Below are 16,316 nucleotides of genomic sequence, written 5' to 3'. Positions count from 1 at the left end.
AACTAACTTTTAGGGCTAAATACAAACCGAGCTTTAAATAGTAAAAGCATCTTACCAATTATGGAATCATTCTTCAAAGGCATTTTTGATCGTGACATTTTTTCTATGAAACAGCAAACTGTAAAAATTAAAAAGTAATTTCAACCATTGAAAAATTTAATTAATGATTATAGACATATCTACTGATTAAAATTCATGAATAGTGTATTTCAGTGAATTTTCACTTTTTCAAATACACTATTCTGGTTTTATTTTTTAAAAATTTAATTAGCCTCAGTTTTTTGAGACTGGGAAAAATTAAGAACAAAGGTTGTGGAATCCATTCCACAGAGTCAGATATGAAGCAGCATACTTCCAAAATTAACTCCCACTTCTGTGCTTACAATTTAAGATTCAATTTATTGTCATTGCAATAAAAGTGTCATATTACAAGAAAATGTTTTTGCCAACTGAAAGACAGATTTGTCATCGGCAGAAATTGCCAGACGCATAAGAGAGTCCCCCCTCCAGAGTCATCGAGTATCCATACATTTGCCTCCAGCGCTTCCGCAGCCTCCGTAGCCACACAAGAGTCCAGTCCAAACCATTGACGACCCAAGTTCCAGATCCGAATCTTCGACACGGTGTTAGGTCTGCTTTGTTCATGAATGAGTGAGTCAAACACCAGACTGAGTCGAAATCAAGGTTCTTTATTGCCGGATTGTAACACTTGCAACTAACAGTGTTAGTTGGAGAAGGCGCATTCTGCCGTTATCAGCAAGTGGTGTTTTTTTTATACCTCAGGATCTTCTTTGGCTTGGCTTCGCGGACGAAGATTTATGGAGGGGGTAAAAAGTCCACGTCAGCTGCAGGCTCGTTTGTGGCTGACCAGTCCGATGCGGGACAGGCAGACACGATTGCAGCGGTTGCAAGGGAAAATTGGTTGGTTGGGGTTGGGTGTTGGGTTTTTCCTCCTTTGCCTTTTGTCAGTGAGGTGGGCTCTGCGGTCTTCTTCAAAGGAGGCTGCTGCCCGCCAAACTGTGAGGCGCCAAGATGCACGGTTTGAGGCGTTATCAGCCCACTGGCGGTGGTCAATGTGGCAGGCACCAAGAGATTTCTTTAGGCAGTCCTTGTACCTTTTCTTTGGTGCACCTCTGTCACGGTGGCCAGTGGAGAGCTCGCCATATAATACGATCTTGGGAAGGCGATGGTCCTCCATTCTGGAGACGTGACCCATCCAGCGCAGCTGGATCTTCAGCAGCGTGGACTCGATGCTGTCGACCTCTGCCATCTCGAGTACCTCGACGTTAGGGGTGTGAGCGCTCCAATGGATGTTGAGGATGGAGCGGAGACAACGCTGGTGGAAGCGTTCTAGGAGCCGTAGGTGGTGCCGGTAGAGGACCCATGATTCGGAGCCGAACAGGAGTGTGGGTATGACAACGGCTCTGTATACGCTTATCTTTGTGAGGTTTTTCAGTTGGTTGTTTTTCCAGACTCTTTTGTGTAGTCTTCCAAAGGCGCTATTTGCCTTGGCGAGTCTGTTGTCTATCTCATTGTCGATCCTTGCATCTGATGAAATGGTGCAGCCGAGATAGGTAAACTGGTTGACCGTTTTGAGTTTTGTGTGCCCGATGGAGATGTGGGGGGGCTGGTAGTCATGGTGGGGAGCTGGCTGATGGAGGACCTCAGTTTTCTTCAGGCTGACTTCCAGGCCAAACATTTTGGCAGTTTCCGCAAAGCAGGACGTCAAGCGCTGAAGAGCTGGCTCTGAATGGGGATACGTACTTAGTAAATGATCATACCATGACATTGTCCAATGAATAAACTGTTGCTACCCTTCTCTGTTAGTCTGCTACACATCATTCTTGTTAGTGCCAAGCTTATCTTGAGTGGACAAGGTCACATTGCATTCTGTTACTCCTTAGTACTGGGTGACTCCTTCTCCGGTCCCATCTCATGATGTTTTTACCTTACAATGGTCAGGATCCCTTCAGCGCCTTCGGCACTCTCTCACATCCTGGCTCCAATACCTGGTACCCCTTCAGCCAGATTTGAGCGAATCTCCAGCAGCCCACAGCCTCCATGGGTTCCTTGCCTCGAGTTGCCAGCAGCCTCCTCCACGCATTGGTCTTTCAGCCGCAGAACCCCAATTGGTCTGTCGCCGTGGTCACTGTCCCGTGGGTCATCTCTTCTGCTTCTCCTTATTAGACGGGGAAGATCTCTCTGTTTTCTGGTGCTCTGGGCCAGTCCTTCACTCCCCAGGAATCTGCAACCCCTCGTGGTTGCACATTTCCAAGATTTCTAATTTAGATTTATGTAATTTTTGTGGTGTAAGGTACAGTTGATGCAAGAAATTGTATTGCACCAGCCTGTACCTGGCATTAGACACAAGTCCAGACACAAGTCTGACCGGCACCGCTCATGGATTGTTGTGCCCAAGTCAGACTCCCACCTTTTCCCTCGACCTGTGTAAACCCAGCTTGAGCCCTCACTTTGGAATATGAAATACATCATAGAAATAAACTTACGCTCATTCCTTTTTCAAATTAGAATCTCCATGTCACTACACATGGGCAGGGTCATAGTCAGTCCCAATTTATCCCTTAAAAAAGATCTTTGTAATCTCTCAACAGCAGTATCTCCTTTTTTAGGAAGTAAACCAAATTATACACAATACTTCAGGTGTGCTCTCACCAAGGTCCTTTTTAACTGAAATAAAATATCTTTAATCTTGTTCTAAAATTCTGTGGTAATAACAGCCAATGTACCATTGTTTCTCCCTAAATACCCAATGCACCTGTATTTTTATTTTCAATGATGTGCATGATGAGAACTCCGTCATTTTCTATAATCTTAGTCTTTCAAAAATGTCCTTTATTTTAAATGCCTGAGATGCACCTTTGAATACCTTGTCATTGGAACCAGGGTCAAGGAGGTTTAACTTGCTTGTCCTGGGTTCACCACTGGACAGGAGGCAATGCAGCTACAGAGGTTATGGGGCCATAGGAGTCAGTGGTATCAGAGGAAGCAGAAAGATCTATGGACACTTAGTGTTTCTGAGGGCTTCTCTTTCTTGCTTGTTATCAGTGCTGTATTAATAGCACTCCTTTGTATGGCTTTCCAATGCAATAAGTTTTTTATATATTTTGACAATGTGTAAAATTGAATATGTTGGACCTATTAATGTTAGTAGGAGAGAGCCCATCTGAAAACTATCTATCTCTAACTATCTAGTTCCTGCATTCCATAAATGGTTTGCTTTTCCTCAGATGTAGCGTTGCTGGCAAGGCCTATACTTGTTGCTCACATCGACCTGCCTCTGAACTGAATGCCATGTACCAATTTTCAAAAGGATCAATAACTTCAGTTTCAAGTGAAGCATTCTCTTCTTATCAGGATGCATTTGAGATTGAAAATCTGCTTTCCCAGGCTCTCCATAGACATCTCCTTTGCCTGGTCTATCTCTATAACTGCCATCTTATTGCCTCAGTATATTGACTAATCTCTCCCTACACGATCTAAGGCTGTTTTTCGTTATCTTGACCTCTGCTTCAACTTCTGTGATGTTGAGCTTGAATAATTTTGGTTACAAATGTTTCCCACTGATGTCTTTGATTATATTATAATGCTGGATGAAACCCCTGACCTTGGAATTGGTGGACACCACTATGATGGCGGTAGGGTGCAGATAGCATGGTTTGGATAAACAAGACTAAAAGTAAAATGGGGTGTGGTTGGTGAGTGGTCTTGATAACAATGAACACTTCAGCAAATTGTTAGTGGAGTGCACTGGAATTAACTTTAATAAGTGCATATACTTCATCAGTTTCCTTGAAGATGAAATTATTGATGCTAAAAAATTGGGGAAAGATCTCAGGAATTCAAAACAACGTGTATGAAGAGAGAGAGAGAGAGAAAAGATGAACCTTTCACATTAATGAGGTGTGGCAATGAATGATCACACCCCAAGGTATTAATCATTTTTCTGTCTCAACGGATGCTACCAGACCACTTTCGGCATTTTCCATTTCTATTTCAGATTGTGAGTGGTTGCAATATTTTCAGATGCACACATTAAATTAACAAGATTAGGTTAATTACTTGGGTAATACCAATTTCCAAAAATAATTCTTTCCAACATTATAATCAAACTATAAACAAGAGATTTTCAATATTATCTTTTCTATTTACTTTTGCATATTAGCCCAAAAAACTGTTCTTGAAAACATATTTTTCAGTCATAATTACTTTAGTTCCCTTGATTATTTCCTTGTCTGGAGAGCTATTTCCAATATTAGGAAGTCCACTTTGAGTTTATATGATGTCACAACCAGGTTCAGAGTAAAAGACATTGCATTTCAATGTAATCCACAATTCAAAATATTTCATTGCTTATAAAATTTCTAAGACCCTAAAATGGGCTTTGCGAGTGCATGTTTCCTTAAATGTTCACTGAAAGACCCAATGCCCTACAGGTACAATGGATTCAAACTACTGCACAAAATACAGACTGTCCCCACCTAATTTATCCACCAAATACAAGTACAAAATCCTGTCAATTAGTCTACTTCTCCATAACTAACAACTGTACTGATTAGCAATTGCTCACCAACAAACAGCTTGCACATTAAATTTGTGTTCCTCCAGAACCACTTGATTCCAGAGCTTATTACAGCCTTGACTAAAAAAAAGTGGGCATATGAACTGAATTTCAAAGAATATGAGCCCCTCCCCGCTGCTCTCCTCCAGCGATGATCTGCACAAGGCATTCGAGCTTTGAGGCTTACCAATGGCTTCAACAACAATAAAAGTCTGTATGGCACGTTGTCGACACCTTGCCCTTGAATATCATCACATATTCCTGAATGAAATTATATCCATCACTAAGTCTGGGACTTATTTTCGAATGGGAGCAAGACATTAGGATAGTTGATTGCCTGTTTCACAAATGCCACACAGAAAATACAGTTTTGCATAGATTTATTGCACATGTAAAATTACATCTTGGGGATTGGGGATTGGGGATCTTGCTCCCAAAACTATTTACACAAGATCATGATGAGAATTGATAGCCTTCTTTACAATACAAAACATCAAACTGTAAACCCTACAAAAAATCCTGAAGAAACTCTGTGGGTCAAGCAGAATCTGTGGAAGGCAATAGATATTCATGGATGTTGTCAGACCAGTGGAGTTTTCCAGCATCTGAATCCTTTTGCATTTAATCAAATTATTATAACATGAGATTTGGATGATAAATAACACAACTAAATCAACATGCTTTGAATTGATATTTTCCTTGCCTTACCTGCTGGTCTCATAAATGCGCCACCAAATCCTCTACAGAAAAAAAGAATAACAAATTGGATAATTAAGTTTATGATCTGAAACAGTTATAGAAAATAACTTTCTATCATTTTATATTCTCAGCATTGTTTTACTACTGCAGAAATCTAACTTAAAGAATTCATAAATCTAGGTCTTAATCTTTTGAATACAATTGATCCTGAACACTGATCTGAAAGTTTAACTCAGTTCAACTAAGGAAGAATAGAAAATACTGAAATATGTGCTCATCCCATCTGTGTTCTGGATAGAGGAGCAATTCTCGATTATTTAATAAACCCATCATACATATAATTGAGTTACTAGTATACAGCCAACAAAATAATGTCAATTTAGAAATGAATGTAACATCATATCCAGCTGCGAAACTAAATTATTTCAACCAATAAAGGCAATCTCTGTCGAGAGAGGAAATGTGTTCTAAGCAAATGGCCATCTCACAATTTTCCTCAATGTGAAGCACTTGCATCGGGAAATAAAAGATGAGAAAAATTGTGTTTATTTACTCCTCCCCCCCATCCCACATAAATTTGGTGAGTGGAAATTTTATTCTATATCTCTAAACCTGGGGTAATGATTTGAGAATTCTTTTTGGGCAAATTTCCATTCCTCAAACAGTTACCTCTACACTAAAAATGAACACTTGTTAACAGTTAGTACTTTATATATACACGGGTATAGTATTTATTAACTTTGGGTCATGGGCATGTCAATCATAACAAATATCATAATCCCATTTTGGCAAATACATTTTAACAGTAGAATTATACAAGTAACCTTGTTTTTTTTTGAAGATTCTACATGTAATGGCTTATAAATTATTTACTAGTGTATGAAATGGGCCATAAAACAACCCCGTTAAATAACATTTAATTATTATGGAGTATTGTTACAACCATAAATTGTGTGATTTATTAGTCATATGAACACTAAATTACTTTTTTTTAAGAAAAACAATAGTTCTAGACACAGGTCGAGAATTAGGCACATTTATAACCATTCTCCCCCAGCACAGTTACACTACTGGAAATCAAATTTACATTAATTTTTTTTAAATTTAGACATACAGCATGGTTACAGGCCATTTTGGCCTACAAGACTGTGCCGCTCAATTTACAACCTACACCCCTGGGACATTTTGAACAGGGGGAGGAAACCAGATCCCCCGGGGAAAGCCCATGCAGACACAGGGAGAATGTACAAACTCTTTCAGACAGTGTGGGATTTGACCCCTGTCCCGATCACTGGTGCTGTAAAGGCATTGCGTTAACCACTACGCCCACCATGGCTGATTGAACAAGAAGCTGACAAGGTGTGAATTTCCACAAAAAAAGGGAAAAAGCTATATGGCAACATACAGGTAGTCCCCGACTTACGACCTTAATTGGGACCGAAGGATTGATCATAACTTAGATTGGACGTGTCGGATTCGCCACACCGGATGATGGCGGTGCAGAACGGCTGCAGCAGCCCCTCCACATTGTGATGCTACCAAAACGGTCTAGGCAGAGTGCCGTGCTCAATTTTTAAAGGATGAAATCGGACGATAGCCCTCTGGAGACGGGAAGTTGAAAAGAACCGCAAAGGAAGGTGAAGGTGTGGAAGAAGCAGCGCAGCCTGGTTAAGCCTCTGCTGTGGGGACGAGGTATCTGGACATCGGGTGCTGCTGGTGGCCGAGGAAGAGACGCCATGGTGGGTCTGCGGAGTTGCGTCAGGGTGTCCAGAGCGAGTGGCGCGTGCCTGGGCTGTGGAGGAGGTGTCCGGGAGTGGCCATTTTGTTTGCCTGGCCTGGAGGTTTGGGAGGCTGTGCCTTCTTGGAGCATGGGACCCTGTGGCAGATGGCGGGGTCAGAGAGGGGGCTATGAGGGTCTCTCTACTGTTATGGTGCCGAAGCTGATGGGCTTATATGGACGTGAAATGTGTGGCAGTTCTTCTTTTCAAGGCATTGGACTTTCTAAAATCTAAGTCTCTGAAATGTGAAATCCTCTGTTCCTTTGTCTAGTTTTTCATCTTTTACTGTATTGTTGGCACTTTTTTACTCATTATGTAGTTTTGTGTAGGTGTGTTTTACTTTTGTGTAGTTTTATGTTTTGTTTTAGCTGAAGCAGAAATGTTGTCTTGTGTTTGCCTGATGTGAAATTGTGGTTATGTGGATAGCACTGTGGTTTCTGTAATTTTATTTTTAACTACGTACTGCACACTGGTTTTAAATGACAATAAAGGGTACTACACTACTACAACTTAATGAGGTCTTAAAGTAATTTTTAAAGATTTTCAACAATTGAACCTTTAATGAAGAATCTCAAGAAATGTACAGTACAGTATCTTTAATAAAGACACTCAACATGTGAACTTCTAGTAAATGATAAAGAATATCAACATATACAGTGGAACCCCGATTTAACGCAAATCCAGCTATAATGTGATGAGTCATTGGACTCGGGCGTCGGGGTGCCACGGGGAGCAGGGGCCTCAGGCTGCCGTGGGAAGTGGGGACTTTGGGCTGCCGCAGAGAGCGGCTACGGTCGGTTTACTAAAAATTAATTTATGTTTTAATTTCAACTGTAACTGCAACCATTTATTGAAACCCCAATTTAGCACGACCCCACTTTATTTGCAATGCAATTTTTTGGTCCCAAACTATCGTGAAATAACAGGGTTCCACTGTATACAGTACTTTTAACACAAAATATGTACTAGTACAGTAGTTTTAATAAAGATTACTTTTTTTAAAAATTTCGTCATATCTGAGGGTGGACATAACTCGCATAGGTCAGAAGTCGAGCAGTACTTGTACTCTCAAATTGGTTTACTTCTCTGTAATTAAGAAGTCAAGAGAGATGTCACAAACAGCTCTATCAATTTGGAATTGTTCACCCCAAAAACCTGCTTAGACATGTTCAATTTGGATTCCTATAAGACCATGAGACACCAGAGTTTATTACGGCCTTGATTCAAAAATGTGGACAAAGGAACTAGATATTGAAGGTGTGATGATCATGAAGGCATGGACATCACGGCCATATTTGATCAAGCAAGCATGGCATCAAAAAGACAAAGTAAAACTGAAGACTGGCAAATTGTGGGGGAAACCTACCACTGGGTTGCGACTTGATGGCCAATCATCTTAATTCCAAGAAAATACTTAGGAGTTTGTCAGGTCAATGACATACCCCTCACAATCTTTTTTCATTAATGGTTTCCCCTTCATTATGTCAGAACTGGGTGCTTTGCTGATATTTTCAAATGATCATGAAGCAAAGTTCTTGTATAATTCAAACTTGTGACAAGTAACATTTACATCATGCATGGACTAGGCAACAACTACCTCTAATATGAGAGCCAAACACTCAAAGTTTAAATGGAAGGACAGTAAAAGTAGAAGAGCACCTTCAAGTAGAAATAAATTACATTGGTTTTCCTTCTTCAAGGCTAGCTCTAAGGTCAAGAATTCTCAAACAAGATGTGAAATTGTCATATTTACAATGAATTTAGCATTTCAAAAAGGCAGCTCAACAGCACTTTCTATGAGAACCAAAGATGAATGTTAAACATTAGCCCCACACTATTACTGCACCAGCAACCTGGGTAAGAATCTCATGCTATCTATAAGGAGATTGTACGTTCTCCCCATGTCTGCATGGGCTTCCTCCAGGTGCTCCGGTTCCCTCACACCTTTCAAAAACGGACAGGGGTTGTAGGTTAATTGGGGTATTTGGATGGCATGGGATTATGGGCTGGAAGGACCTACTACCATGCTGTATGTCTAAATTTAATTCAGTTTTAGATAAAATTATCACAACTCATTGGACACCAACTATCCACAATATATAAATGGAAGCTGAACTGCAAAGTTTATGTCCACAGGGATAGTAATTGCTCACTTGAAAATCTGTTTGCTGCTATTTTATTAAGGAATTAAAACTCTCTATGGCTTTGGAACATCTGTGATCTTTCTTATCTAACATGAATAGCAAATATCTCCATTTCTAGTGTGAATATACCTGGACACATAAAAGTAACTCCAACAGACACCATAGTCTTTGTCATCCAACTCACCTGAGTTGGACAATATACCCTATTACAATGAAAACAACCTTGTTGAACAGCTGGTATCGAACAACTTGATGAGGTTCAGGTGGTAAACTGAGTCCAGAGTACATTAAGTGAATATGGCCTTGCGCTGAGATCAATTATTTGCTTCCCTCTGTTTCCTCTTTAAGCAGCATCCCTGCAACTTATCCTCTCAATTCGTCATAAATTCCAAGGGAAATAGCTATATGAGCAAGGTTGTGATGTTAAGCAAAAGTAATATTGCACCCAGAATGATAATTCTTACACATGTTAACCACCAGAAATCAATGAATTTTTTTAACAACCATAGCAAGAGAAGTAAAATCAAATCACAATTTATTTGCAAGTTGCTAATTATTCATTTAAAAGAACATGTTGGGGGAGGGAGGCAAGTATTTTAGATAGAGCACTGAATCCCAATATGAGCTGCCCAGAAAACACTGGCATTCCATCTGACCACTCTGCATTTTTTAAATAAGCATTAGCTGTGCATGCATTAACACTTTCAACAACGTCTCAGCAAGCAGAATCATAAATATCAGCAAACAAATTAGAAGCTACAATGGAAATGATTTGGAACCTGTTGTACCCAAAACCAAATATTGTGGCCAGTATTGCTAACATAGTAAAATGTCCAAAGGCACTTTTATAAGGAAGAAGTTAAAAATGGATAATAAATATGGATAGATGCAGTTTTTCAATACTGAGAAATAGTGAGAAGACATTTAGGTAATGATGACTCCAACATTTCAAGATGAGGAAGAGAAAATGGGCAGTTTCATGAGGGGAAATCAAAGCAATACATTACTCTGGATGTGAAGAGTTGGCCAATTTTATTTATGAGATATTGCACAATCCTGACTTTATTTCTTGCCCTCCTACCATAATCAGTAATCCTCAAAATTATCCACAACACTAAATACTGGAAAGACCAAAGCCATTGTCTTCAGTCACTGCCAAAGACTCAAGATTTCCTGCTGACAACATTTGCCGACCATTTGGATACTATGTTCACTACATTCACCTATTGATGTAAAATGCCCTTGAAAGGCCTCATCCCAAGTGTGCAGGGTGTTACCAGCTGAATTAATTACTGCCTGTACTTGAATAACTGACAATTACATGCTCACAATACTGCAATTGGTATGTGAGTGGGAAGGGAAGGTTGAGAATCACTGCACTAAACCCAACTGTTACTGAAATCTTTTGCTTGAAAAAAATTGTCATTGTTCCATTTCCTTAGAAGTTATGTAACCATGCACATATCGAGTCAATTAAAACAGTGGTTTTCACATTTTTTTCCCATTCACATATCATCTTCAGCAATCCCTTACTAATCACAGAGCTCTTATGGCATAGGGATTGCTGATGGTGGAATGTGAGTTTAGGGGGACAGTTTGAAACCTACTGATGTAAACCTATTTGTGAACTTTGTGTATGGTAGAGTGTTCAGGAACATTGAAATCCTGAGAATGGTGATATACGAGACTATCGTCAAACATGATGATGGCGCATTTATTTTATCCAATACAGGTAGTCCCTGACTTACGACTGTAATTGGGACCGAAGGATTGGTCGTAACTCTGATTGGATGCAAGTCAGATTCATCCCACCATGCATGGCTTAACGAGGCTTTAAAGCAATTTTGAAAAAGATTTTCAACAAATGAACCTTGAGAAAAGAATGTACAGTACAGTACCTTGAATAAAGATACTCAACATATGAACTTCTAGTAAATAATAAAGAAATTGGACTCAGGCGTCAAACTGCCACAGGGAGCAGGGACTACTCTATACAGAACTTTTAATGCAAAATGTGTACTTGTACAGTAGTTTTTTAAACATTTCAGTATATGTGCAGGTGGACATAACTAGCGTAGGCCGGAAATCGAGGACTACCTTATCCCTATATCTGTAAAATTAATATGCCACAAAAGTTACAGCAAAAAAAAAGTTGTTAGCTATAACATGCTTGGTTGGTTGAATCTGAAGCAAAAAAACCAAACTGATGGAGGAGCTTGGAGAATTGAACAGCAACTGTCTGGGAAAGAATCACTGATGATTCCGGTCAAGAACCCACAGCAGCACTGAGAGTGGAGAGGAAAGACAGCCAATATAAAGAACAGATGGGGAGGGGAGACAAGGGTCAGTAGGTGATAGATTGACCAAGGAGGAATGAAGGATGACAGGCAGATGGAGCTAGGTGGGTGAGGAGTAGCGGGAGATTTGGGATCAGAGGCGGGGGGGTGGGTGTGGTGGTAATAAATGGAAGCAGCTATAAAGGACAGATGGAGCTGGGTGAGGAGAGGGAAACACAAGTATAGAGACATCTGCTGGAACGTGATAAGGCTCCATGAGAAAAAAAAAGTGGTTCTGACAGAGCTGCCACTTCTGTACAGGCATTAAACAGCCTGTTAGAGGAGCCAATGGTGTCTTTAAACTATACTCCTGCAACCATATATTGTGCCCAAGATGGCAGCTCGGCAGCAGCCATGAGGGGTTGAAGACTCTGGGGGAGCAGCAGACCGGCACAGGGCACCGGAAACGGGAAGAACACCCCCCTCTCCACTCCCCCACATTGAGAAGGGGAAGCAGTGGAATCGATCTTACAGGATGGTGACCATGTAGAGGACCAGTGAGGGGCTCAAAGGCTGAGGGACCCACACAGGCTGTGGGCAGTTGGCAACTTGAGGTTAGGGGTCCTGCAGGAGCTGCGGGCTGCTGGACATTGGCTTAAAGGAACCAGGTGTCAAGAGCCGGGATTCAAAAGGGCGCTGCAGGCTTCTTCATTGTGTCGGAAGTTTGGATCGGAAACACAGGTTGCCAATTAATCGAGCAGGAGTCTGTACTGCTGCAGAGTCTGCGGAGCGTTGGAAGCTAATCCACAGACATTGATGAATCTGATGGGACTTTCTTTTGCTTCTCTTTCTCTTGTACTGTAAGGGGTGTTGGGCAATTTTAATGGCAACTCTTTGTCAACCTTATGACAGGCAAAAGTTACAGTATTTCACACATGTTACATTTTAATGCATTATTAAGTGACAATAAAAGGAACTTAGAATCTGACAAATAAGGATAATGGGAATCATTAGGGGAGACCTAAAGAGTGGATGAGGAGAAGAGATCTGGTGGTTAAAATGCAATAGGTGAGTAGTACAAGGGGGTGGGGACAAAAATGGGACTGGGGCTGGAGGGGATGTTAGGAAAGTTAATATAAATGGGAGGTCTAGAGATAGATACGCGAGCGGGAGGAGAAGAGGGGAGATAGGGAAGGAGGAGGCATGTACAGGAAATAAGGTTTACCAGAAATTGAAAATTTACTACCGAGGCAGAGTATGAGGTATTGTTCTTCTAGTTTGCATTGGAGCATCACTATGACAGTTGAGTGGGCCATGAACTGACAGGTTTGCATGAGAAAGGGAAAGGGGGTAAAACTAGCATGAAACAGGGAGCACAAGACGGTTATTGCAGAAAGAACGCAGCTGCTCTGCAAATCAGTCACCCTGTCTGACCGATGAAAAGGAGGCCACATTGGAAGCAGTGAATATAGCGGATGAGGATAGAGGAGGTGCAAAAGAATCTTTGCCTCACCTGTTAGCTCCCCGGATGACAGATGGGAGAAGGGGTAAGAACAGGTGTTGCACCTACGGGGTAACACCATAAAGTGCCAAGGATCAGAGAGGGGTGAGTAGAAAGGGAAAAGAATACAGAAATGTGGATATGAATGTACACACATCACTGAAGGTAGCAGGATATGCTGAGAAGAATAAAAGCAAATCAAATCCTTGACTTTATAAATAGAAGCATAAAAGAATACAAAAAATATAGACATGACGCTAAGGCTTTTTAAAATACAGATCGGGCCTCAGTTGGAATATCAGAGATCACACTTGAGGAAAAAAAAAACCTGAAAAGCCTTAGAACTAATTAGTTAGGATCAAACTTAATATTTGTAGATTTTGGAGAAGCCATATTTCTTTGTCAGTAAGTTGATTACGTATTTGAGCAAAAGGAAGAATCAAAATATTATTTGAAATCATTAATATTTCTGGTAAACTGAGGAACTGTTTCCAGTGTCAGAAGGTTTGTTGATTAAAATAGATAGAAATTAGATATGAATAAAAAGAAAGAGGTGAAGTGAGTGCTACACTCTGGAATGGTGGCAGTGGAAGATTTTATTGCAATCTTATTTTTGTCAAAGTACTTGGGTAAATAGTTGAAGGGGAGAAAAAATTACACAGCTGTAGGAATAAAGAAAAGAGATGGGACTTAGCCTGATGACCAGTTGCATTCCACAGGGATCTATTCAGTGATGTCTCCTCTTTGTGATTTTTATACATGACCTGGATGAGGAAGTGGAAGGGTGGATTTGCAGATAACATGATAGTTGTGGTTTTATAGCTAGCCTAGAGGGTTACCAGAGATTAGAGAGGGATTTAAATAGGATGGAAAGCTGGGCTGAGAAGTGGAAGATGGAGTTTATCTGGGAAAAGTGTCAAGTGGTTTGACCCCACTTGGAATATTGTGTTCAGTTCTAGACAGCTCCCTACAGGAAGGGTGGATGCTATAGAGAAGATGTAGAGATTAACAAGAATGTTGCATGGATTGGAGAGCATGCCTTATGGGGATAGGTTGAGTATACTTGTTTTTTTTTTACGCTGGAGCATAGAAGACAAGGGGAACCTGATAGAGGTATAGAAGATGATGGGACGCATTGATTGTGTGCGTTTCCAGAGGCATTTTCCCAGGGCAAAAATGACTATCATGAGGGGTGCATCATTTTAAGATGGGAATAAGTAAAGGGAGGGGGGGGGTGTGAGAAGCAAGTTCTTCACACACAGAGTGGTGGGTGCATGGAATGGTCATGGACACTGGTACAATAGGATATTTTCAGAGACTATTAGAGGGTTACATGGAACTGTGAAAAATGGAGATTATGCAGAAGCAAAATTCTAGGCAGTTGTTTAGAGCAGGTTATTAGGTCAGCACAACACTGTGGGCTGAAGACCCTATACACTGCTGTAGATTTGTATGTTCTATGTTCTAACTCTCTCAAAGAGCCAAATTTCCTTTATCTGTGATGTATCAATCTATATTCCAGAAGCATAATATGGAACCAAACAGATTATTTACTAAAATCAGGAAATACAATTTAATTTATGCAATCATCAAAACAAATATTAATTTCTATTTTTAATCATGCAAAACACTATGAAAAACTGAAATACATAATCAGCTTAAAAATTAAGAGAAAAAGATTCTAACGCTGTACCTGTATAGCTGGCAGTTATAAAGCTGAAAGAAAAATACAGCAAATAAGCATAAACATAATCTATCGCTGTACAATTTAGTACGGCATCAACAAGTCAAATGGATCAGTTAATGTGCAAACACAGTACGAGAAAATTTGACATACCAATTCTGTTTTGCAAAACAATTAATTGAAAAGGCTTGCTAAATTTAATTGAAAGGGGTTGCTGTTACTATGTGGACAGTAACTTCTAAATGTTACTTTACCATGTGGTGAACGTTGATTTCCAATATAAATACAGCATTCTTTTCCAAACAACTGATTCATTACTCAAGTTCATAATTTGACGGAAAACAAAAAAAAGGGTAAAGTAACATAATGATCTGCGTGTCATGTTTATCTGTGGAATGACAGACTCTGGGGGAGCACTCGTTTGATTGCCTAATTTTTTTTCTAGCAGCAACAATCTGCATGTATTTGCTGAAAATTTCCTGCTAAATCCACACTCAACTTATATTCAAAGGACAATTTCCTCCAATCGGGTTGGTAAGACCTTCGAGTAACAAATGGCATCATGTATCAGGCCTGGTCCACAGAAATAACTACTGAAATCAACCTAAGAGTGGTATGAAGCTATGTCCAATTAAGGGAAATAACTACATTCAAATAAGTTGCTAAATTGTTCTGTGCCAGTCATACCTTACGATGTATATTCTTTAGACTTTCCAGTGTATTCTCATTGATATAATCTGTCAATGGCCTGTTAAAGACATAATTGTTAAACTAGATTTGATGACTTAATATACATTAATAGAACATTAAAATAATAAACAGTTTAAAAACTCTTTTCCATTCTATCATTGACTAAAATAAGTAAAAACACAGAAATGCTGGAGAAACTCAGAACGTCTCACAGCACCCATAGAAGGCAAGAATATGTAACCAATGTTTTAGGCTTGAGCAATTCTTGAAGATATGAGTAAAAAATCAGGCAGGTGCTTAAATTAAAAGGCTTGGGAGATGTGAAGAAAAGGCTGGGGATGGGGGGAGGGAAGAAAGGGTAGGGGGAGGAGCACAGACCAACAGGCAAAAGGTGAGAACTGAACATGGATAGAACCAGGAGAGGAAAGGTGAGAATTGATCAGGGAGGGAGTGGCTGAACACAGAGCAGGAAAGGAGACAGAGGGGAAGTGAAAGGGGCAGAGCTAGAGGAAAGGAGATAGAGGGGAAGTGAAAGGGGCAGAGCTAGAGGAAAGGAGACAGAGGGGAAGTGAAAGGGCCAGAGCTAGAGGAAAGGAGACAGAGGGGAAGCGAAAGGGGCAGAGCTAGAGGAAAGGAGACAGAGGGGAAGTGAAAGGGGCAGAGCTAGAGGAAAGGAGATAGAGGGGAAGTGAAAGGGGCAGAGCTAGAGGAAAGGAGACAGAGGGGAAGCGAAAGGGGCAGAGCTAGAGGAAAGGAGACAGAGGAAGTGAAAGGGGCAGAGTTAGAGGAAAGGAGATAGAGGGGAAGTGAAAGGGGCAGAGCTAGAGGAAAGGAGACAGAGGGGAAGTGAAAGGGGCAGAGCTAGAGGAAAGGAGACAGAGGGGAAGTGAAAGGGGCAGAGCTAAAGGAAAGGAGACAGAGGGGAAGTGAAAGGGGCAGAGCTAGAGGAAAGGAGACAGAGGGGA

The 16,316-nt window shown here is 40.6% G+C and overlaps 1 protein-coding gene across 3 annotated transcripts in view; it reads right to left on the bottom strand.

Annotated features, from left to right (window-relative positions):
• The window catches only part of tbcd (tubulin folding cofactor D), a 249,163-nt gene that overhangs the window by 64,203 nt on the left and 168,644 nt on the right, over positions 1-16,316 (bottom strand). For all 3 annotated transcript variants that reach the window (XM_069929534.1, XM_069929536.1, XM_069929533.1), the window contains exons 21-24: positions 15,349-15,409; positions 14,671-14,693; positions 5,288-5,319; positions 56-118 (exon numbers count right to left, since the gene is read on the bottom strand). In XM_069929534.1, the coding sequence (XP_069785635.1) occupies positions 56-118; positions 5,288-5,319; positions 14,671-14,693; positions 15,349-15,409 (179 nt within the window). The remainder of the gene's footprint in view (positions 1-55; positions 119-5,287; positions 5,320-14,670; positions 14,694-15,348; positions 15,410-16,316) is intronic.

This window comes from Narcine bancroftii, chromosome 3 (assembly GCF_036971445.1).
Source record: "Narcine bancroftii isolate sNarBan1 chromosome 3, sNarBan1.hap1, whole genome shotgun sequence".
In the NCBI taxonomy this organism is placed as follows: Eukaryota; Metazoa; Chordata; class Chondrichthyes; order Torpediniformes; family Narcinidae; genus Narcine; species Narcine bancroftii.
The sequence above is the reverse complement of the archived record's forward strand: the minus strand, read 5'-3'. Positions and strand labels throughout refer to the sequence as shown.